At 33.6% G+C, this 24,073-nt stretch overlaps 1 protein-coding gene across 2 annotated transcripts; it reads right to left on the reverse strand.

Annotated features, from left to right (window-relative positions):
- Positions 1-414: 414 nt before the first annotated feature.
- LOC100372739 (uncharacterized) lies at positions 415-23,880 on the reverse strand. Of its 2 annotated transcripts, XM_006822607.3 has the most exons (8): positions 23,717-23,880; positions 22,832-23,462; positions 18,586-19,079; positions 14,293-14,430; positions 10,786-11,202; positions 10,104-10,166; positions 9,537-9,687; positions 415-4,165 (listed from the first exon to the last, which is right to left on the reverse strand). In XM_006822607.3, the coding sequence occupies exons 2-8, from the start codon at positions 23,316-23,318 to the stop codon at positions 3,423-3,425; spliced, it is 2,493 nt and encodes an 830-aa protein (XP_006822670.1). In that variant the 5' UTR covers positions 23,319-23,462; positions 23,717-23,880; the 3' UTR covers positions 415-3,422. The 2 variants fall into 2 exon arrangements, with proteins under 2 accessions (XP_006822670.1, XP_077869497.1); XM_078013371.2 differs by lacking the exon at positions 10,104-10,166 and having other exon boundaries at positions 23,717-23,872.
- Between the last annotated feature and the right edge of the window lie 193 nt (positions 23,881-24,073).

Below are 24,073 nucleotides of genomic sequence, written 5' to 3' on the forward strand. Positions count from 1 at the left end.
TAGATATTTTATATTGCATCTTACATTCCCACGTTATACGACAGCAATTCATGAGTGATGTCATGTTAAATGTCATAGTCCTCGCCTGAGGTTGAATGCTTAAGATATTGCCTTATGGACATATTGCAAAGAGAGCTTTTTTAGCTTTTCTGTAGAAATAGAATCAACATATTGAAGGATTCTGCAAGAATATTCTCCTACGAATACGAACTAGGAATGATTCGTGTGATGAAATTGATTGGTCCTTTTAATGCAACTTGGGTTGATCCCAGAGTAACGTAACTTGTGGGAGCAATGTACATCATACAATTACTTCCTTTATATTTTCAGTAATCTACTCAATCATAATCAACTTAATTACACCATTCCAGCCATGACAGGTAGCTAGTATATTTCACACAAAATATCGAAAACTTTGTACTGTGATAAAGTGGTTCTTTATTTTCAATGTTTTGTATATTTCATATTGAGTGTATATACAAAAGTGACACCCATAGTCACCCTGAGCACCCCTATGTTTATTATGGTATCTCCCTAATTGTATAGGGAAGATATCACTCCATGTATGTACATTTTCTACAACATTTAATGAAATTGTATTTGTCACATTCAACATAACTGAAAAAAAAATTTTATATAAAAAAAATCAATACTTATAAACCCATTTCCAATAACATGCAATTCTTACTACCAACAAAGACTGAAAAAATACTATGTATACCAAAAGATTTTTCCCATCCCATCCCCATAATTTGTATTGGAAACACAGTGAAAACAGGTAAAAATACTATAATAATGCTGTCAATGTACGTGCACATATAACCCTTGTTATAAATAAAGACTGGGAATGCTAAAAGATGCCAATCCTGTGTCAATGTGCAGTTTTAACCGTTCAATTTTAAATACCAGATTTGCAATTTCAAGAATTAGCTGGGCTAATTATTCAAGGAGACCTTGAAGCTGTGAGTTTTGTTTATGTGGTTTCGCTTTTCTGAAATATCAAAAATTTCACAGCACAGTAATAATTGTCTTATTTTGGTATTAAATATGATAAGAAATATTAATATGATTATGGGTAAAAACATGCATATTAATACTGCTTATAAAGTCAGCCAATCAGCACTGACCCTGGAATAAAAATGTTACTAATAGCACTTTGAACAATTTCATTGCCATAGCAAATAGAGTGCTACATTCTTTGGGATCTTTTACATCTTCAAATTAAAAATTTTACTTTCATCTGTACAAAAAATTAAATAACTTGGTATAGTCCCTAACTGTACCTTGGCCTTGGCCTTGTTCAGTTCAACAACCAGTTTATAGCAACAAATCGTTTATTTATTTAAACTGATTTAAATAATCTATTGCAATAGGGCATTAGAAAAATTCCTGAAATACCCTAATAGAATATTTTGAAATTACTCTAGCAGTAAAATATATGAAAGCGGTTAGGAAATTGAATTGATTTGATCTTATTTGTTATTGTATTTAATGGTGACCATTCTCATCACACATTTCATATCTAACCAAACCTTGTGTAATTCACAATCCTGAACAGAAAAATAAGAAAAAGTGTTTGTTTACAAACAGTTGCAAGCACATTATGTTTCATTTTTAAATTATGATAAAACATGTTTTAAATTGATTTTTCCTAAAAATTTAGTTTTTTTAAAAAAAAACAATTTTTTCTAAAATTTTGACAAAAGCCTAAAAATATAGTTGAAATGTATACACACTTTCAACTACCATGTCCAGAAATATATCTGTATATTCAGGTATCTTTATATTCATTAGCAAAGCAGCAAACATCAGTTCAGGTCAAGAGATAATACATAGATAGAGACTGTAGTACTAGACAAATACTTGTGTATTAGCTTGGCTTCAGCCAAGGTTAAATGAGTTTCAGCCACATTGGTTAATACCTTGTTTGTGATAGCCAATTAGAAACTTAGATTATACCATTATAAAGATTACAATACATACTAGTGTAACACAGACTTAATTAAATAATGTCATTCTGATGTATACTGTAAAATACTTTATTTTTGCTTGGAATTAATTTTCGCTATTTTTTCGCTGAAGAAATGATTGAGTGAAAATCAAATCAAGTAAATATACCTTATTTCCTATATCTACATTGAACTTGTCAATAATCTGTGAAAATAAATTCCATACAAAACACACAAAAAGTCATTTCAGCGAAGATTAATTCCAACTAAAAGTAAATAAAGTATTTTACAGTAATTTAGCAATCTGTGGTGGCGATGACATTGGCACTTTGCAAAAAGTTAGCAGTGTATCAATAATTTTTGATGAAAAAGTGTTACATCTTCAATACCAGAAAATAAACATTATTTTAGTGTAGGTACTTCTAAATAGATAAAAAATACAATAATTTACAAAATTACTCCCCCAATGAGATTAATGTATGTAAATGAGGATTATGTAATCAAATTGGATATCACAAATTCTACTGCCATTTGACTCAAAATAATTAGATATCGCAATTACTATTAGTCAAAGACGATTTTGTCTTGAAATTGATGTCTTCAAAAGCCCTGTGTCATCATTGCACTTTGCATATGACTCTAACTTACAGTTGAAAACTAAAAATAACATACAAATATATTGTTTCAATAAGTTTGAAGTTAGTTTGTTACTGTGCTGTACACATGTTGGTGTTGATTTTGCAACAGAAGGGGGGGGGGGGGGGGGGTTCTGAGTGATCATATAACCATTCATTCATGATTTCCTAGTTTTATATTTTAATGGCTGTTGACATGAAAAATATGCATGGATACCAAATTATATTTTGTTCTGTGTGTCTGAATAGTTAATTTGTTTCTCATATTTTTCAAAAAAAAGGCGTAAATATTCCAAAAAGTTTTGGATGCCTGAAATACAGAAACAAAACTAAAGCCGGCATACTAAAAAAGTGTACCAACCCACTTTGCTTAGGAGATGCAATATATGGTAGCCAAGCTAACAGAGACTAAAAATAGTTGATAGTTTGTGTCTGTGGGAGAATCAAAAAATTTTAATTGACTGTGATGATATACCGGGATAATTCTTTGATTATCTGTGATAAATACGTACAATAATAAATATAAATACTTCCAAATTATCTCCCTTCTGTCTTGTAAATTGTAAAGAATTATAAATGAGTATTTGATAACAATTTAAGAAAGTGTCAAAATGCTGATGGTTGACGAACAAACATCTTTTGCCTGAAAGCAAGTATTTATTAAAGCAGCATGGCATTGTGAAAAAAATGTAGTAAGCACAATGAAATGATGATCTTTCATGTCATGAATTTTTCAATATTTATAAATTAGAATGATACAAAAAGCATAAGTTTTTCATCATTAGTTAAAATTACTTTTATATACACATGTTCTAGATTGTTCAATGGAAGGATTTGTTTACAAGATGACTTCTTCAATATCGTCATCAAAGTCGTCAATTGCGTTCACTGCTGGTTTTGCATCATACATTGTGTTATTGTTGTGACGTGGTCGGCGCGGCAACAATTTATCATTCTCATCATCATCATCACTGAACAGATTGTTGGTTGCTCGGCGACCACCTCTTGCTGTTGCTACATCAACTCCCTTCTCCCAGGGATAAGCATTTTTATCAGCTACAGGTTTTGCTTTTGTAGAAGTTGTGAAAATATCATCACCAAGAGAGGCTCGTGGTTTGTCGTCTGGTGTGTTACCAAATAAATCAGACATTAAGTTTGATTTTTTCTCAGGAGTTGGGCTTTTCTTTTCAGAATTGTCTTCGTCAAACAACCAATCTGATTTTTTCTGCGGTTTTGCATGAACACGTCTTCCAAATGAGGGGGCGTATCCTCCTACTGCAAATCCATCATTTCCTTCCAAGCTTTTCTTTTTCTTCTTTTTGGCAGAATTTTTAGCCTCGTCTGGGGGGTGTGATGGTAAACCATTATGTAAATTTACAATTGGGTCACTGAAGTTGTAATTTTTACGAGACTCTTCTGGTGAATCCGGAGGAGGATTCTTCCCGGCATCAATGTCACGTAATCTCGCTAAAAGCAAATCTTTCTTTCGACGATCTTCATCAATCTTTGCTTGTTTCTCTCGTTCCTCCTGGTCTATCCGCTCTCTCTCCTGTTCCTCCAGCCTTTCCTGTTCTCTCCTCTCTATAAAAGTGAAACATACAAGCCTATAGTTAGATATTTGCAAGCATAGCATTGCGCATCCAGACCTCACAACAATATATCACCCACAGTCACCAGAAAACCCATAGACCAGGAAATATACATAAGCAGCATCAAAGTGATTCGATTTTATAGTGAACACTTTCGATATCACTGTTATTAGTAGTGTTATCTATTGTCCAATTGAGTCCAGATTCTGTCCTCGGAAGAATAAAAAAAGTCACTGTCATGACACATGAAGGGTACACATCCTGGAACTTTGTGTTGGTTTCTGAGTAAAACAAATTGAATTCACGTCTGTGTGACAAACAGGAAGTTATCACTTCTATATGGCTTAAAAAAAAAGAGATGCTTCTGGTCATGAAGTGTTAAAAAAAAGAATGAGGTGACACACCTTTTTTTATGTCATTGTTTCTTTTATATCATATTTTGCCAGAACCCCCCTGCCCCCCACAAAAAAATTGCACTTGCTTTCAGACAGCCATAGGTGCTGACCAGAATCATGGGGGAGGGGGGGCATAACCAGCCCACACCATGAAAACAGGATATGTAGCCATATGGGTCATACAACTGGTTAATGTACAAACAACTGTCCAAAGTGTAGTTAAATTGCTAAACACTTAGCACTTTAGCAATTTAACTCATAACAATTCAGTATTTCCCCAAAAGTCACCCCTACATGTTAATGGAACAACCCATTTAAAGAGAAAGGTAAAACAAACATGCATAGGTCAAAGGTTAACACAGCAGGGTTTAATGAGCACTTTAATATTGATGGTTCCTCTGAGAGGGAAGGGGAGGGGAGGGGAGGGTACACCTGGAAAGTGACTCATGAGAGTAATTTTCATAAATATTATATTTTTTTTGTTAATAACAACATGCACAAATCAATGAAAGTTAGTAGAGTTATATAAATTACATAAGTAGAACGACGAACTGTGATCATTTTATGGTTGTCCATATACCCTAAATCAAAGAATCTAACCACCAGGAACAGTTTTCATAATAAGTACTACCGTAGTAATGTAAAATCATTGGCATCAACATTCTAACTGATTTCCAAGATTCTGAGGTTTTGGACAACCATCATTACAATTAAGTTAATAACATTAGTATATGTGTTGAACTGATATTCCCTTGAACGCATCATGAACACATGTAGATTGAGTTAGGGTTAACATGATGTGTACATATGTACAAATTGACATGCATGTGTTATGTATGTATGTACACACACACACAGAAAAACCTTTCTTCAAATTTTACATTTGCATTCAATTATTATTTATTAAAACTGACAAATTTATCAGAAAATATAGTATAGTTATCAAAATTGCTACAAATTCGGAGTTGTAACCTTGGGTAAGGTTTAATTCACAAGGCGTGAAAATTCACTCATCGTCAAAATATAAAGTAGATGTTTCTTTTTTTGATAGTACAAGTTAGAAAGTTGCTGTAATCTCATATTGCAACCATACTAGGTCAAGCATAGTATTTTTTTTAGAACACTGAAAGTTTTGGTGAAATCTCTTTTTTTTAAATGACTATCGTAATTCATTTTTATAAAAATGCTCTGAATTACATAATATCATTCAAAATTTAATACTGCTACTATTGCATGTGAAACAAATATAGGGAAAATTTATTTCTTCCCTCAAGCAGACATTAAATGCAAATGGCCGCCGAGATCTCCTTGACAACCAGAAGGCCATGAGACTTGTTTTTGCCCTCTGTTCTAAATACCATGGTTACAATAAGTTCTCATAGCTCTCTCTAAGATCTTAAAGCGCCCATTCACTTCTTATTGCATGTATAAATTCATTAGAAATCAAAGAAAATAAATATAAAAAAAAAACAATATTTTTCTGAATAAGAAAATACAATATCCTTTTTTAGGTAACCGCATAAACTATTTTAATTTATTTCTATACTGTATTTGCTCTATTAGTAGTGCATCTCAACAAGAAGCGCATGCAGAAATTCAGAAATCACATTTGCTGTACAATGAAATCATTAATATATTTTGACCATTGAAATACTTCATCTGTAATTTACTTATAAGCGCAGGAGAATAGAGAAATTACCATATATGGATAGATTTTGTTAATGAAATGATGGAAGAATGAAAAATGAAGCATGATATAAAAATGACATAATCACCAATAACGCAATAGATAAACCTTATTTACAAAACACTGCAAAGCACAAATAACCCCTATGTAAATACAACACATTGATTAACAGTATATAGTCGTGCAGATAGACGTCATGCAGAAAAATAACACAAAATTTACCCTCGGTGAGAAATATCCCGGAGGATGGTTGTTGTTCTGGAGAGTCTCTGGCAAACCTGTTGCCAGCAGAGAATTTATCGGAACTGTCATAAAAGTCGTTATCTGAATTTTTTCCTGCATCAGAATATGAAGAACCACGAAAGTCAGTTTTTTTCCCTGTTGTTGCATCAGATTGTGAAGTACCATAAAAGTCAGTACTGTCTCGGTCGTTGTAATCAGTAACTGGTGGTTTCTTGGAGGGTTTGGAACCAAAGAAAGGAAACGCATCCGAGTCTTTGGCAATCTTGGGTTTCTGTGTTTGAGGGGTGGCGCTACTACTGCTAAAAAGGGACGGTTTATATCCTAATAAAACCATGCATGAAAGAAAACAATACAGGTTACAATGGCAGAAACAAAGACAATAAAAAGGGAAAGCATGCAGCTTATTTTATACAAGCAAAGGATTACATGTATTTTATGTTATAGTTACTGCTGTACACCCAACACTGTACTTTTACATATATGTACATTACAAAGACATACATGTAATGGACATGTGAACAATCATCGTCTGTTTCTCTTTCTAGTTTTTTTTTTTTCTGTACACAAGTTACCGGTAAGCTGGCTGGACATTGTATCTTTTCCGGGATATATTTTTTGCAAATCATGTTTCAAAACAATGTAAATCAAGAGTAAATATTATAGTAGTTCTGAATAGCATTGTCAATTTCTCGTTCAAGTTTGTGTCCAGGGTGCAGTCAGGAACACAAAATATACCGTAAAATCTGTATTAGTAGCCGCATCCCTAATAGAAGTCGCACACATTATTTTTGAACAATTAAGAACCAAAAATTCACCATTTCTCACATGTGTAGATGCTCTAATAGAAACCTCATCCCCTCTGTTGCATTGTACCATTTTAATAGAAGCTGCAGCTTCAAATACATATTTTACAGTAGTAGTCTTATGGCCACATGGGTTAAAAACATCACATGAAAAGTCAAAATTAAATCAGAAATTTATGGCAAAGTTTAGAGTACAGATAATAACCCATGACTTTAGATTTAGAAAAACAAATTGACCAAAAATTTATTCTTTTTTCTATTATCCTGAGCCCACCCCCGGTAACTGTGAAATCATAGTTGCGAGAAATTATTGTAATTTGAAGAGAGAGGTAGCATGTGATTTTACTCAAGAGAAGTCCAGCTTGTAATGAATAATTAATTAAACACTGTAACATAACAAGGACACACATAAACAAACACTGTGCAAGTGATTGACACTATACATGTAAACTACTTCCAAATTTATTGAAATTTGTCCCAAAATGAAAGAGATTTTACATTATGCTTTTTGAAATCATCTATGTACAGTATTGGGTGAGATGAGTACATACTCATAATGTATTAAAGCACAGAGTTGCATACATGATATTTTAGCAATTTATAACAAGCAAAAACAAATGACAAAAAAAGCAAAATTAAAAGCATTAAACAAGCATTACGATATAGACAGCAAGCATTTATATGAACATAAAAAATTAATTATCAATATATGTCTGCAATTACATTTTTACAACTACAATAACTTTTAAGTTGACAAGAAAAAAAACTGTTTTGAAAAAAATGACATTTCACTTTATAATATTCTAATTTTACACCAGGAGTTGTTGTGAAACCCACATTACGATGCATTGTGGGTATCCATGTTGCACCTTGTTTTTATTTTTGGATTATCTTCTTAATTCAATTTCTAAAATTTTTCAAAACAAACACAGATATTTTCACAACTTCCTGGTGACTTCTTTTTTTTTTATTATTTTTAACATTTTAATATTGAAAAAAAAATTTGATTATTTTTTAGATTTTTTTTTTCATAGATTCCATGCATTACAACTTGAGCTATTTAGAATCATGACTATTCCATCCTGAACAAATCCCTTCCTGCTAACAAAGCAAAAGAAATCCCTTTCTCTGGGATGAGAAGGAGGACCATCAACTTGCTTTCTTTGAGACGATTAAAGGGTGGTGCACAGGCTGAAAAAACATGATTTTTTTAAAATTGTATTCTGAGATCATTCATATTGGGGTCTTGCGACTATTATGTGAAATATTTGATGCTCTGAAATTGTGCTATTTGTGAGAAATAATTGATGATTCCTTTACTTACAGTAAGCATATCTTTGGTAGTTCATATTGGAATGCTATTTCAAAGTATTAGCAAATTACAATCGACCACCCAATTAAATAGGAAGCCCAAATGATCACTAACTTGCTAAGGATTATGATTTGATGTTTAGTACAGGTTTCCTGCAATTTACAATAATTAGACCAGTAAATATTTCACATCATACCTGGTAGTCCCAAGATTCCAATATGGCTTTATGAATGATATCAGAGTGCATATTTAATAATATACATTACATTACTGATAACAATATTGATCTGCCTAGATTATCTTTATTATTTTGCACAAAATGTAGTTGAAAACAGATTCAGAAAAATTGTCTAATTTTTATAGTTGATTTAATAGAGAATATATAGTATTTTAAACTGTCTATATAATGAAAATTAAGAATTACAATTCATGATAATAATTTAACTCTGCTCACCCCTGTATTCACAATGAAGTGGCCTGATCCACAAATATTGGATCATGTCACAAAATGGGTTACAGGGGTGAACAGCTATTGACTAGGGGGTGAACAATTCAATGCAATCTATAAGTATACCTGCAAGGAAGTAATCTTGTCATGAGTCAATGAAAACACTGGCAGTAATTTCAGTTTGTGACTTCTTTGCTGGTTAATTTTAGCATTTTTGGATTTCGCCAACAAATTTGAACTTTACAAAACACGCAGTCTAACAAGCAAAACAACTTTATACTACATTCACAAAATAAATCTTAAATATTTGTGAAACTAAATAAATTTGAATTTCAACTTCATTGATATCATAGTTTATCTTTTGACCAGCAACTGATACTGTTCTTTTCAGAAATAAAAGTGTGACACTTTAAACAATTAAACAAATTTGCATAATCAAACTAAAATGTATCATAAAATATATTTTAAAACTCACCTGCTTCTTCCTTCTCCTTCTGTTCTCGTTCTCGTCGCTCTCTTTCCTCTCGTTCTCGTCTCTCTCTCTCCTCAATCTCCCGCCTTTCTTGTTCTTCTTTTGCTTTCTTTGCCTCTGCATCTTGCTTTCGCCGTCTTTCTCTCTCCCTGGCCTACAAATAATTTACGAAGATTAGATAATAATTCATGAATGGTATTTAATTTTTTATTTTACAAGACACTCAAAAAACAAAAAATATCAAACACTAAATAGCTACAAATAAAAAAAAAAAAAACATCCACCGAAAAATCTGTATTAGAATCTGTATTTTGAATAATTGAGAAACAACATTTTCATCATTTCTCATATATGCAGATGCTCTAATAGAAGCTGCATACCCTCTGTTGCATTGTACGATTTTAATAGTACTGTAGCTGCAGTTTCTAATACAATTTTCACAGTACTCAAAATTAACATACGTGCAAAAAAAAGCAAAACAAAACAAAGCAGCCGTGCAAAATACCATAACTACAAACACCAAATAATATGCATGCATGCATGCACACATATCATGCAACAAAACATTACCAATTGTGACACAAAAGTGTCCCCGGACGTGAACTGACTACTTTCTCGCATTCTTGATTTTGCCTGGAAAAGCAAAACATGGCTGTATACTAGTCACTGGGGTAATCAACAGAGATTTGAGTGGCAGACATACTATGTATATTGCAATACGTATAAGCTTTGTACACATGTGACAGGAAACACCGGAGATTGTGGCTTATTGTCATGAAAGTATTTTGTGTACTGCCATTATCAGTGCTTTCTATAAGCAAATTGAAAAATAAGCGTTGCGACAACTATACATGCTGAATATTTGTGTGCACTGTTGCTGCAAAATATGACGATATACATAAAGGGTGATGGTTTAGTGCATAGCATAGAAATATGCAAGGAAGGAGAAAAAATTAAACTTATAAAAAGACTTGAAATGATAATTTTAATAACATACATCATAAGAAGGCCATTTTTGTCATGATAGATAGAGTTACAATGTAAGACAGAAAGTAATAATTTCCACATATTTGAGTGCTTCCATTTTGTTACTTCCTCCGTTTCTCATCTTTATTGTAATTTTCTTTTTCTGAGTCAATATCCAAATAAAGATACGATTATGCAATAAAGATTATTATTATTATTATCCTGAAAAATCCTGTAATTGAGAAATGAACATAAACATGATGAATGTTTAAATAAGCTGACGTACCAACTCTTCTTCTTCTTCTCGTCTCTTCCTATCCGCACTGGTTTCTCTGTGTAACCCTCCAAAATCCAACTCTCTTAAAATCCTAGCTGCCTCCTCTTGTTCTTTTCGTTTCTTCTCATCCTCCTCTAACCGTCGTCTATCCTCTTCTTGTTGTCTTTCTAAATCCCTCTGGCGTTGTAATTGTTTTTCAAAGCTATCCTCTTGTGGAAGCACGTCACGTGGAGACACTTCCTCCTTTGTTTTGGTGGGTGGTTTGTTGAATTCAGAAATGTCTACGGCTTGCACCGCTTTGTTTGCCGTTCGCACTTTGCGTGGAGTCGGCATAGGGGTGGTGCTAAGACTATTACTGAGCTTCGTCGATGCACGGATAACACGATTGCTATAAATGTTTTTAATGTCCAATTCTTTTTCTTTCTCCTAAACAAACAAAAAGGACAGATGTGAGAAACCAGTAATAACAATAATCTTCTAGTAATAGTGATTGAAACTATGGGCACTTAACATTACTGTAAAGCATAGCACATTTCCATCAATACTTTAAGCACATATCATCTATGTGGCAGCAACGGCAGAGTTCACGTGTGTAAGAATGAAATGTTAGTTCTATTATTAAAGGTGGAAGCCTACGATACTCATAATTTTTTAGAAAGGTGGTCATAAATCGCACAACAATGTTTATTGGTATATTTTTTTATTTATTTTTTTTGTGTGCCTGGAGACAGTTCCAGACGTTGTCTCTCATGACTTTTTTTTTTTGTATATGCAAATTGCAAGTGCTAGTGCTGACACATAGTGCATTTTTGCCACAGAAGTCATATTCATGATAGGGCTGTGCAGCCATCTTCCTATTAAATGGCAATTTATTGCGCTATCCTGGCGTCAACCAGGCTCGGTCGAACCATGGAAGGTACTAACGGAAGGAGCCACGACACCTCTCAAGTGGCCACTTAAGCTTCTTAACAGGCTTATTTTCTTTTGTTTCAACCCAAGTTAATCCTGATGAGGACATTGTCTAGCTCATCTTTGATGTCGATGATAGTTTGCGATTGTTTACACAAGTAACGAGTTAGCGGAATATGATACAACCCCGTCGATTTTTAAATGTGACCATAAAATATATGCGCATTATAAAACTACGGTCATCACACATGCGCACTTGGTTTGTTTAGGTGTGAAGGGTCAAAATACGTATTTCACAACCGGAAATTTAACAGATGAACGTTTGACTTCACAGATTTCACATGTTTTAGTTATTAGCAACTGTAACAAGAACAATATTTCGAGTGGCTACAACAAAATTTCCTAAGGACTTCTAAAAAATATTATCACAGTAAAAGTGTCAAGGCATGCCCTTCTTTTGATAATATCTTTATGGTGTTCGCCGATGCCCGGTGGTCGAAAATTTCAAACAGTTTCGGGCGTCAAACCCACGCAATGACAATGGTACCATTGAATAATGCAGTTGTTATTGTCACAGGTAATCATTGATTACGTCTCATCACCATTACAAATACAAAAAGATTCATGATAGTTCATCAGTTCTTCTTCAATCGATGTTATATCTGCCAATTTTTCATTAAAGTTCGCCAAGATCTCCGGAAACAAGAGCATTCAAACTAGACGACATTTTCAGTATTGTACATGCGAGGTTCGTCTATCGCTTCCAAACAGGCTCCGAATATTACCGAGTCCTCGAGACTAGCATAACCCATTGTACGAAGGTGTTAGGAGCTAACGAGAACCAATGTTTGTGAACAAACATTGACAAACGATCAGGGGGCAAAGCTAAAACAATAACGTCGTGGCTCCTTCCGTTAGTACCTTACATGGTCGAATACAAGCACCAAAGACGTATTCGTTAGTTAATGAATCTCGGCCAGTGGAATTGACCTTCCCATTGAGTCTGTGGCACACTCACCTAGGGTAGGGGTCGACCCTTTAATGTTCTGCCTCAGGTAGAATTTAAACTTCGGTCTACTGATCATGAGTCTGATGCAACAACCACTATGCTACCAGTGACCAGTGTTCATTGGTATATTATGTAAACTTATGGAGCTATTGTCCCATGACACCATAAAATAGCATTCTTTTGTGTGTTACAGTGACGTATTTTGAGAAACAGCTCGTAATATTTTTGAAAAATTTCTATTTCTTTTAAGCAATTCCATAGACCACAATGTTAAAGAAAAACTTTATTTTTTTTTGTATTTTTTAAAACCCAGATTGTTGAGATAATTTAGAACAGGCTAAAAATTGAGATATGGTACAATATCTGTGCTATAGGAACATATGGTAAAAGCATTATAATACTGTCAAAATGGCCACTATCCATTAAAAATAAAACAATAATTGTCTCAAATATTAAGCTGGTGACCCCCAAGTCAATATCCTTATATTGCCTAGAAGTACAATTTTTTGAAGAATGAATAAATTCTGGGTATTTGGATTCATGAGTAGGCTTCTACCTTAAAGGCCCAGGTATACTATAAATACGCCCCTAAACAATAGGGACTATTTCCTTGCTTGTCACGCTGTAGTAAACAGCTCCAGCCAAGCTCCGGTAAAAACGCGTTTTCTCGAACTTACAGGTTGATTATGTCGTGGTAAAGTGGATGTATGTGATTATGAATATCACAGCAGTGACTGTGCATAGTATTTATGACAATAAATAGTGTACAAGCTGAGATTTTGGCGGATAAAAGTAAAAAACACAAACCGGGGAAAGGGACGCGCTACTAATCTTGAATAATTAACTACTGTCAGTCAAAGTCACGTGATGCTGGCCCACTGAAACAGGATGCATCATAGGCTACGCAAGTGATTAACAACACTCATTAGCATAGCCATACCTCCAATTCACACTTGCCCCGGGCAAGTGAATTGGGCCTTTAACTAAAACTTAAATCACAGAGAATACATAGCATCTAACTAAAAAAAGATTACTACCTCTCTATAATTTTCAACAATTCTGACATTGTTTAGCAGATGTCTTTTTTTCAATCCCCACACTGTATACTGTACATACAAATTGCACAAGCACGGACGCCATTTTAGTTCAAGTTCACATAAAACAGATACATGTACAGTAAAACACTAAAATAACTGCATGCCATTTTAAAATTTGACTCAATGCCTGAATTGAAAAGAATTTGAATTTAGCAAAATCATTATGAAAATATACTTCCTTTAAAAACTATCTACCGGTATACCTTGAATCAGCTAAATTACAGATTAGATAAATTAGCTAAAAGGACATGTTTTACAGTATATGACATCAGATCTAAAAAAGGACCGTAATCCCTGCAGTTCATGATTGCATAAATTACAATAACATCACCATGACAAGCACACAGCTGACATACATCACATATTTGCCCACTGAGCATGTGCAGTCAGATGTTGTGCGCATGACTGCACGCATCGAGCAATCACAAACCATTTAATAAGAAACAATTACATTCCAATGGAATATTAAATTATCCCATTAGTTCTGTTGGGATTTCCTACCTTTAATGTAATTTTCAGTTTAGCATGCTCATGCTGTAGTTCCTCTAACTGGTGTTCGCTTTCACGTTGTTTTGCTTTGATCTCATTTATTTCCACTCGATGATTTTTCTTCAAATTTTCTATGTATTTCTCTAATTCCTGAAGAAAGATTGTAATTAAACAAGAAATTTAACATTTTAAGGTAGACGCTGTAAATACTATACGCTAAGAAAAGATATATTAAAAAAAAATATTTATTATAAAAAATAGAAGTTACTATATAAAAAGCACAAGAATTAATTGGTAGTACAAGTAGTACGAATCAATCACCCCACTTAAGGAAAATAAATAGGAAGCAATAGTTTCCACTCAAATGATCAGCGTATTTCAACAAAGGCCCATATAAAACGCCCAGATTTTTGATGAAATGTTTTCTTAACTCCAGTAATACCAACTATTAAATTAATGGAATTACAAATCAAATTCAAATTTTTTATTTTTATTAGTAAGTACAAATAATATTATCACACTGCAACAAAAATAACCCTTGTAACCATGGTGATATTGTATGCACTTTGATTAATGTACATTACAATGGAACACAAGACATACTGCTGGTTGGCACACATCAATGGGTTTGAGAGTATTTAAACAAACTCAGTAGGAGCCAATAAGATTAGCTACACAAAAGTAATAAATTAACATGGCAACCCAAATAAAAAATGACCAAAAACTTATCACTTCGGTAACATCTGTAATATTATCGACAGTGAATGCGTAACCTTGACAGCAGACAATTGATATACTGTAAAATACTTTATTTTGGAATTAATTTTCGCTGAAAAGACTTTTCAGGTATTTTTGTGTATGGAATTTATTTTCATTAATTTTTGACATGTTGAATGTAAGATATAGAAAAAAGGGTATATTCGCTGAATTTTATTTTCACTGAATCACTTCTTCAGTGAAAATAGCGAAAATTAATTCCAAACAAATATAAAGTATTTTACAGTAATACTAAAAAAATGAACTCCATATTCACAACTTTGAGTGATCTACAGCTACAATAATGGCGGAAACTGTTTCAATGTTTGCTGAAAAAAGACAGTTTCTTTATATATTTTATGCAATTATCTTTCCATTTGCATGATTGGTTGCTATTGACGATATTGTGTTTTGTTTCCTTTATTCTTCTATCTCTGCTGGCATTATTCCTATAGATAAGGTGCTTGACTATAATACAAATACAGGAATGATTTTACTTATAAATAAGTATACAATGTTTATTAAATCAGACCAGGAAAAATATATGCAAATGCACCAATCTTTGATATATGCATTATTCATGAGAATATCTAAAAGGCTCTGTTAATATATAAAAAAAGAAAATATTACAAATTTTACTGGCAGTATTTTTTTCAATTTATTCTGATGTGTGCATCAAAAATTGAAAATAAACTATAAACAAGCAGCCTATCGGCTGAGATAGCTCCGCTGTTAGCAATGCACATTTCAATTAAAGAACTGAAGACATGATTAGAAAATGAACAATATGAATAGTATCAAAGCAATCAGACTTACAGTTTTTAACAAGAAGTCGAAAATATCACTTTTTACCAAAAAATTACAAAAATATTCACCAAAATAAATTAATTAGAGAATTGAAGATATCATCACAAAACGAACAAATCTGAGAGAGGTCCACATGTAGTACCTATATATGTAATATCAAAGCAATCGGACTTACAGTTTTCAACAAGAAGTCGAAAATATCACTTTTTACCAAAAATGACAAAAATATTCACCAAAATTAGAGAACTGAAGATATCATCACAAAATGAACAAATCTGAGAAAGGTCTACATGTAGTATCTATATATGTAATATCAAAGCAATTGAACTATTGGTTTTTAACAAGAAGTCGAAAATATCACTTTTTACCAAAAATTACAAAATTGAAGATATCATCACAAAATAAACAAATCTGAGAGAGGTCCACATGTAGTACCTATATATGTAATATCAAAGCAATCGGACTTGCGGTTTTTAACAAGAAGTCGAAAATATCACTTTTTACCAAAAATGACAAAAATATTCACCAAAATTAGAGAATTGAAGATATCATCACGAAATGAACAAATCTGAGAGAGGTCCACATGTAGTACCTATATATGTAGTATCAAAGCAATTGGACTTGCGGTTTTTAACAAGAAGTCGAAAATATCACGTTTTACCAAAAATGACAAAAATATTCACCAAAATTAGAGAATTAAAGATATCATTACAAAATGAACAAATCTGAGAGAGGTCCACATGTAGTACCTATATATGTATTATCAAAGCATTTGCACTTGCGGTTTTTAACAAGAAGTCGAAAATATCACTTTTTACCAAAAATGACAAAAATATTCACCAAAATTAGAGAATTGAAGATATCAACATGAAATGAACAAACCTAAGAGAGGTCTACCCAAGGTACATATACACCAAGTATCAAAGCATTCAGGCTTGTAGTTTTCAAGAAGAAGTCAAAAAAGTAAAACATTGACACGGACGACGACGACGGACGACGACGACGGACAATCACTCATATGATAAGCTCCGCTCGACAAAGTCAACAGCGGAGCTAAAAAGCAATTCTTATCTGAAAAGCTTAAGACCATATTGACAAACTGTAAATCCTTTTAGACTGTGATTCAGATGCAGATATTTTTTTCAAAATGTCCTAATTTTATTGAATCATTTCTGACAATGAGCCTAGAAAGTTTTCTATTAAATTTATAGTTTTACACCCAAAATAAGACAAATAATTATATTAAAATGTCCCATGACTCCAGTTTCAATTTTGGACAAAATGTCCTAATCTACATGTAATGTTGAAATAATTGAAGCCATGTAAAATTGATTTTATTATATAAATATAATAAAATTTTATATATATAAATAACACTATACATATATAATTTATAATGGACAAAAAAGGGCATTTCTATTAAAAATTGGCGTAATCTAGCTTTACTGATAATGACTAAAAATACAATTCATAGTGACTCTTAAAATTAACTCCAGACCATTTTCATCTCATCTCATTATAATAAAAAATTCATAATATGCAGAGTGTAATAATCCATAGCAACAACATGTTAAGTAAAAATGTATGTCTTGGCCTAATCAGGTGACTTTGAGCTACATGCTACAGTATGTATATATATACACACAAATGATTGTTATTTCTCTACTCTCCTGGCTGATCATTAAAAAAATATTAGGTAAAGGGTTTGTTTTTGGTTCACCAGGTGTCTTCTAGTCTTAGAAATAAAGTATTCATGTTTGGGCCATTATGAGTTAGTTAAATATCAAATTTTTTTAGATTTTTTGTCAGAAATTACAAAAAATCCAATTTTCATGAAAAATAAAAATAATCTAAATTTTGAAATAAAATGCATATGTGCATCAATTTGCGGAGAAAAAATGGCCCATAATTTTTTTTTTTTGCCTTATACTTGTCTTGGGCACAGACAGAGTGACACTGGGCAACTTGTTTCGGGCACAGACAGTGTCACCATGACATACATGTATGCATAGAAATGCAACATGAAATACAATTCCTACTATAGCTTTATTAAATACTTTATGTAATTCATAGTTGTACTTTACATGATATTTTATTTACATGTATATCTTATGCCAAGTGAGAATGGGAAATCTTACTGGTGCATTATCACATGTCATGCAGAATTTAGCAGAGTTGTTGGAGAAATTGAAAAACGGTATGCGCAAACATCATCTAACAGGCAACTTGTATTTTGAATTTTAAGTCTTCGGGCAATTTAATATTTAAAATTTTAAGTTACCAGACACATTATTTATTATGGATGCTAATAATATATTTATTTACTCTATTATTTAGCAAGTCTCAAATATTTTGGGGCAGCAAGTTGCTCACTAATTCACTGACAACTTTCATTTTGACAGAGCAGAGCAGAGCAGATTAGATTATCACAATTTAACACTTTTGCTTCGACCTGTAAAACCCCATATTGAAGCTTTATTTGTCTAAGGCCAAAATATTTTAATGAATTAGCATACAATAATTGAAATTTCTGGTTTATGTTGAAGATGTGATTCTAATAGAGCAAATATACATGTATGTACCGGTATATACATATATGCAAATGTATGGAAATTATTCCGAATACAGTTGGGAATTAGAATAATGACACTTGGCACTCCAAAATAACGTCTTTGAGTTCATCTAACAGAGCTTGGCTGCTTTAGTCCTATTAATATAAAATTAAAATAAATTCACTCTTACCTGAACACGTGTTTTCTTTTCTTCAAGTTCGTCCTGAGTATCACCAAGCTTTCGACTCAGTTCGTCTCTCTCAAGCAAATTTTTATCCTTAACAATCGCTTTCATGCGTTTTAAAGCACTTTGTGTTTTTAAAACTTCGTCGTTTTGGTCCCGCAATCTCCTGTCCTTGTCTAAATTATCATGTTTATATTTTTGCAATTTTTTGCGCAAGTGTTCCACTTCGTTGTTGTGTCTCGATAACATATCACCAAGTTCATTCTCTTGACCTTCATATTTATTAATTACTTTGTCTTGTCGTCTCTGAAGTGTTTTTAAGAGTTTGTTCTCTCTCAGAAGCTCATCATATTTCTGTTCAAGATCCCCATAATCATTTCGTAGTCTATTTATTGTATGGAGACGAGCAGAAAGCATGCGTTTTGCCACAACATCTGGTTCTCGTGGTGACACTTTTGCACCTCCAGTATGGCTTTGTGACCGACCCGTTCGTTTTGTGGCTGTAATAAAAAATGTTATATAATGAAAATTGTTGATTGAACGAGAAACTGTCTGGTTAATTACTACAGTATTGACAGCGCATATTCGCTAAAAACAAAACTGTTTTAGGCCAGGAAAAAAAAATTCTGTTTCTCGTTTCATGGAAATTTTAAAATGGTGAATTTTTTTTTTTTTTTTTCGAATACTGAGCTAAAATGGGGGAAATTTGAGACAAGTGCTAGTACAAGCGCATTTTAGAATGCTTTAGACGAATAAAAAAAAGTTTGAGGCGCATAGTTCAAAATGATGCATGCGGAAACGTGAAACAGAGATACAGAGATTTTTTTCTCAGCCTTAGCCATTGTGATATAGTGTTTTTCTTAGCAAATTTCAAACTTACAGATTGCAGATTTTTTAACCCTTACCGAGTCTCACTAGAAAGAGTTATGCCGACGTAAGTTGCCCTCGGTAATTAAAAAGATAAGGATCCTATAATCTTTCATTCAAACCAGCAATTCTTACAAGAGGTGTAAATATGGAGGGCGATGGATAATACACACAATGGCACTGACCCATAGAGAGACAGTTTTTAATGTGGTACTCAAATTTAGTTTATGAATTCACCCTTCTTGAATGGTTGGCAAGTGCTGCCTATAACATCTTTATGCCATTGTAACATGTTCTCATCTGCTTTTCTTTTACATCGAAGCAAGGTACTTTGGTGTGAAGGTACACAAAAAACAGAACAGTGTATCCACAAAAATGACTGTCAGTCAAAAGCTATGCACTACATGATGTTTAAAGTTCAGATTTTCAACATTTCTTTTTTTTTTGGAACAGACCTGTATATTTAATATATTTTCAGGCATTTTCAGATATTATTTACAACAAGACTGAATATCTGATTATAGTTTTTTGGGTAATTCTTTAAATTTGAAAATACAAGCTGACCATAGAAGTATAGCGTTGGAGGTTAAAAAGAAAACTCCTTGACAACTTTAGCGCCTATTGATTTAGGGAATTCTTAGTCTCTTAGATAAAGTAACCGAGGAACAAGCCATGCTGATATCAGATTTTGACCAATCAGTTGCAAAAGCAGTGTCAATATTGTTTGCAGGTAGCGATTCAGTGTTGGTACATTTCACACTTGACGACAGAAGCATGAACGATGCACATACTCCATAGTTGACTCCAGCTAGGAGGCAGCTCTCGCAGGCACTCAAATTATTTGCAACAGTCCAATTACACGTTTATTGGTTGAGGTTTTTCATCGCTGGGTAACGATAAGTCATACATGTAGAAATTGTCTTATTTAGGATATAGAACTTCTTTGTGTGTGTACCTACTGATAATGACCATGGATTGTTGAGTTTTGAATTAATTTTAAGCATACAATCATCTCAAGGTTACATATTTGATGAACAGTTTTCTTTATAGAAGAGTTCAATAATTTGGATGGTTTTGGTATTGTCATATTTCTATCCAAGTTCAAGCACTTTATTTGCATATACACATGTAACCACATGCATGGATGAAAGGAGACCCACAGGTGTTAGCATACATACACCGGTATACATGTGTGTATTACATGTACTGCAGCTCCACTGGTTACAATCATCTACCAATTCAGGAATAATGAGGAATGTTCTTTCATTTAAATGAAAGAAATTTAACCTATATCTTTTCATGTTCATACTGTTGGACATGCATATATCAATTTACAATAACTAGCAAGGAATTTACAATAGTGTATTGACTATCGCGAAAGGGGAAATTTTCACTTGTTAGAAACGTACTGTAAACCATTTTATTTTTGCCACTAGGAATTTTTACGTTTTAAGAAGTTCATGCAAGTGTGTGAACAAAATGTTGTTTTTGTTTTAAATTCATTGTTTTATAAAGGAAATAATACATATGTAAAATACTTATTAGTTGCACAAAATTCAGCCATGCACTGCCTGATGACCACAGCTATTTAAACAGTATACTTCTGTGAAAGTACAAATGTACATAGCCAAGACACAATGGAATCAGGTATATTGAAAGGCAGAAAACACCCTCAGTTTAAAAATTTGTAAATATCGATCATCAGCTTTTATTCAAACACAAACATTTAATAACGATTGGCTTGCGAGCTTCATGCCCATAATCTGCACACAAGCTATTAAGTGACATACATGTAGCAAAAAATACCATATGTGTACCACATAGCTGGCTTGACTAACTTGATAAACAATCATTATCAGTGGTTTTAATTAGTCCTGTGTTCATACATAAGACTGAAATGAACCGGCGTTGTTATCGGTCGCCATGTTTCTTTGAAATACTTGCAATGAATGTAACTCCAGAGTGAGGCTGACATTAAGGACATGCTTTTAAGGCGGCGTTATAGTTCACACATGCTAAAACCGTTTCTGTAAGTACGAGGTACAGATTGAGACCTGCCATTTTAAGACGTCTTAAACTAAATCAGCATGGTGCTGACTTATCTTATTCATACATGTACATGTTTCAACACCAGTTTAACTATAAAGCTGGTCTTCAAACAGGCTTTTCGGCACGTGTGTGAACACGGTATATGATTGTCCATTTATTCAAAATGAAAGGCTTGCTGTCCAGATGATGTTGAACTAACCATGGAACTATAAACCCCAGGAAGAACAACGAAACTAAGAGGATTAAAAAAACCTTTGTCTTAGTTTATCTTACAGTGCTTTCGCTTTTGTTTCCACAACATTAGTCATACTCCATGTTAGTTGCCGCCGATACGCCCATATCAACCGCTTTGCTGGAAACGGAAAACTTGAAAAAAAATGTATATATCTGCGCAGTAAAATATTTCGTTCACTACGCATGCGCAAACAAGTCGGTCTGCAGGGTGACCTTCAGTGTACCGGAAATCATGCAACGGGTCGGAGTTTTAGCGAGTTTTCATAATTTTCAATGTCGTTTTTAGATTACTTCTTGTTTTTTTCAACCCTCGAAAAAATAAGGTTGCGAAAGTTTGCGAAACATGGGGTTTGGTATGCTGTTTGTTGTCGAGATATTCCGTGTTTCCCTTCGATCGCCAGAAGTGGCAATGTGTTTTTTTTTTCCCCGTTGAATGTCGCTCATTTATCAGTGTTTTTGTCTTGGCGCTATTGTTTTTTTATGCTATAACCGAAACAACTCGATCACGTGATCTCTCGAAGTCGCCCGATTGACTCCGAAAATGACCGATAGTCGGAGATAAACGTTCATTTGCGTAAATCGGCTTACTTTTAATGCGACGAAATAAACAGTCAAAATAAACATTCGACATCGCGGCAACTATCATAGTTCAAAGGAAACGAAGTGGTTGTTCTTCCTGGGGTTTATAGTTCCATGAACTAACTCATTAACATTATTTACAACTTGCAATGATGTCATCATAACATATCTTGATTGGTCAATTTGAATTCTACTAGTCATTTTGACTTATTAAAATTTATGTTTATAAAATGTTCATAACATCCCCAGTTTTATGCCTTTCACTGTAAGATGGGTATGTTATAAACTATTTATAAACATACATGTAAATATTTAAAATTTCAAACTGTTTGAGCATACGTGGGGTGTGTATCATTTGAATATCCAGAAACAACTCATGAAATATTATATCCAATCCAGTTGTCTCAATTTAATTTGAATGAAATTTTTTATAAATTTGTTATAAAGCACTTATAAAAATAAATATGGAAACAGCTTTTCTGAAAGCACTGTATGACCATCAAATAAAATCTCTAATGCATACCTTTATTTCTTGGTCTGTAGCTTGGCTTCCCATAGACACTAGTAGTAGTACTGTGTGTACTGGACCCACTGTATGCACGGTGCAAGCTGCGTCCTTTTGATCCTCTGTGTCTATCTCCTGTACCTCTACGTGGAGTACGTCTATCACCATAATCTGAGTGATCAGATTCCTCAAAATCATCATCGGTGTAACTTTCATAGGATTTAGAGCGGGATCTTCTCCTATCACTGTACTCCGAATAAGTCCTTGAATAAGAACTGTCACTGTGTTTTTTGGTGTCTCTATGTTTATTGTGTGCCATGCTTGCTGAGTTAGTTTTTGTATAAGTATGGGATGGCGATGAGTCTGGACTCACGCCTGTGAGGGTATCTGGGGTGTGACGCGGTGGAGTGTGGTTCCGAGGTGGAGTATCCCCACGATCGTACGCACCAGTCAGGTTCACAGGCTGAGTGTCAAAAAAGCTGTCAGCATCGTAATCTCGTGACATCCCTCGAATCCTTTATTTCAGTTTACTTCTTGGTATCTACTGTGCGTTCGTCTATGTGACGTGTTTTGGTCGTCGATGTGTGTCCGAAAATAGTCTCCGGAAATGTCTCTTATAAAAATGGCGACTGCCCAGACGTAATGTCAGCTGAAAGCAAAAAAATAACATCGCTGAAAACTATCGATCGGAATGTTTAAAATGCCAACTCGCTATACAAGACGCACTGTACTAAACTCGCTATACTAAACTGGCATGAGATATAATGCGAACAGTGTTCATCACTGTCATTGAAGCGACAACGACAGACAAGATTATCGCTACATAGTATTCATCGGAGGTCACTGAAATTGTCAGTGTACCACAAAAACAAAATCGAACTGCGTTTTTTTAGTTATACTTACCCTCTAAAATGACGTCAACGTTTTCAGTACTTGTGAAAATATAACATAACTAAATAAAGTGAATATAAAGTGATAAAACAGACTGTGATTTGAGTTTTAGGTGGTGATAGTTCACAAGGAAATCCCTACATCCTTAGGAACTCACATGCCAAGTTCCCTTTGTTTACTTGCTATGGGAACACAACACTGATGCACACAAAATAACTCGTCATCACTTCTTGTGCACTGCTCACGCAATACTCGTTTCTCAACATCTCACTGTTGGGCGTATTTTTTCGATCGATGTGATGTCAGATATAGCGTGAAATTGGCAATTTAAGTCAAAATGAAAACATTTAGGTGAGAACATAAAATAAA

Source organism: Saccoglossus kowalevskii, chromosome 11 (assembly GCF_978046115.1).
Source record: "Saccoglossus kowalevskii chromosome 11, keSacKowa6.1, whole genome shotgun sequence".
Classification (NCBI taxonomy): Eukaryota; Metazoa; Hemichordata; class Enteropneusta; family Harrimaniidae; genus Saccoglossus; species Saccoglossus kowalevskii.

Bases quoted from the DNA above. Each gene is read 5' to 3' on its own strand.
- LOC100372739 (XM_006822607.3), bottom strand. From the start codon at position 23,318: ATGTCACGAGATTACGATGCTGACAGCTTTTTTGACACTCAGCCTGTG. The intron at 19,080-22,831 runs GTATGCATTAGA...TTTTTATTACAG, and splicing joins CTACAGACCAAGAAATAAAG to CCACAAAACGAACGGGTCGG. The intron at 4,166-9,536 runs GTGAGTTTTAAA...TCACTTTTATAG, and splicing joins GAAGGAGAAGGAAGAAGCAG to AGAGGAGAGAACAGGAAAGG.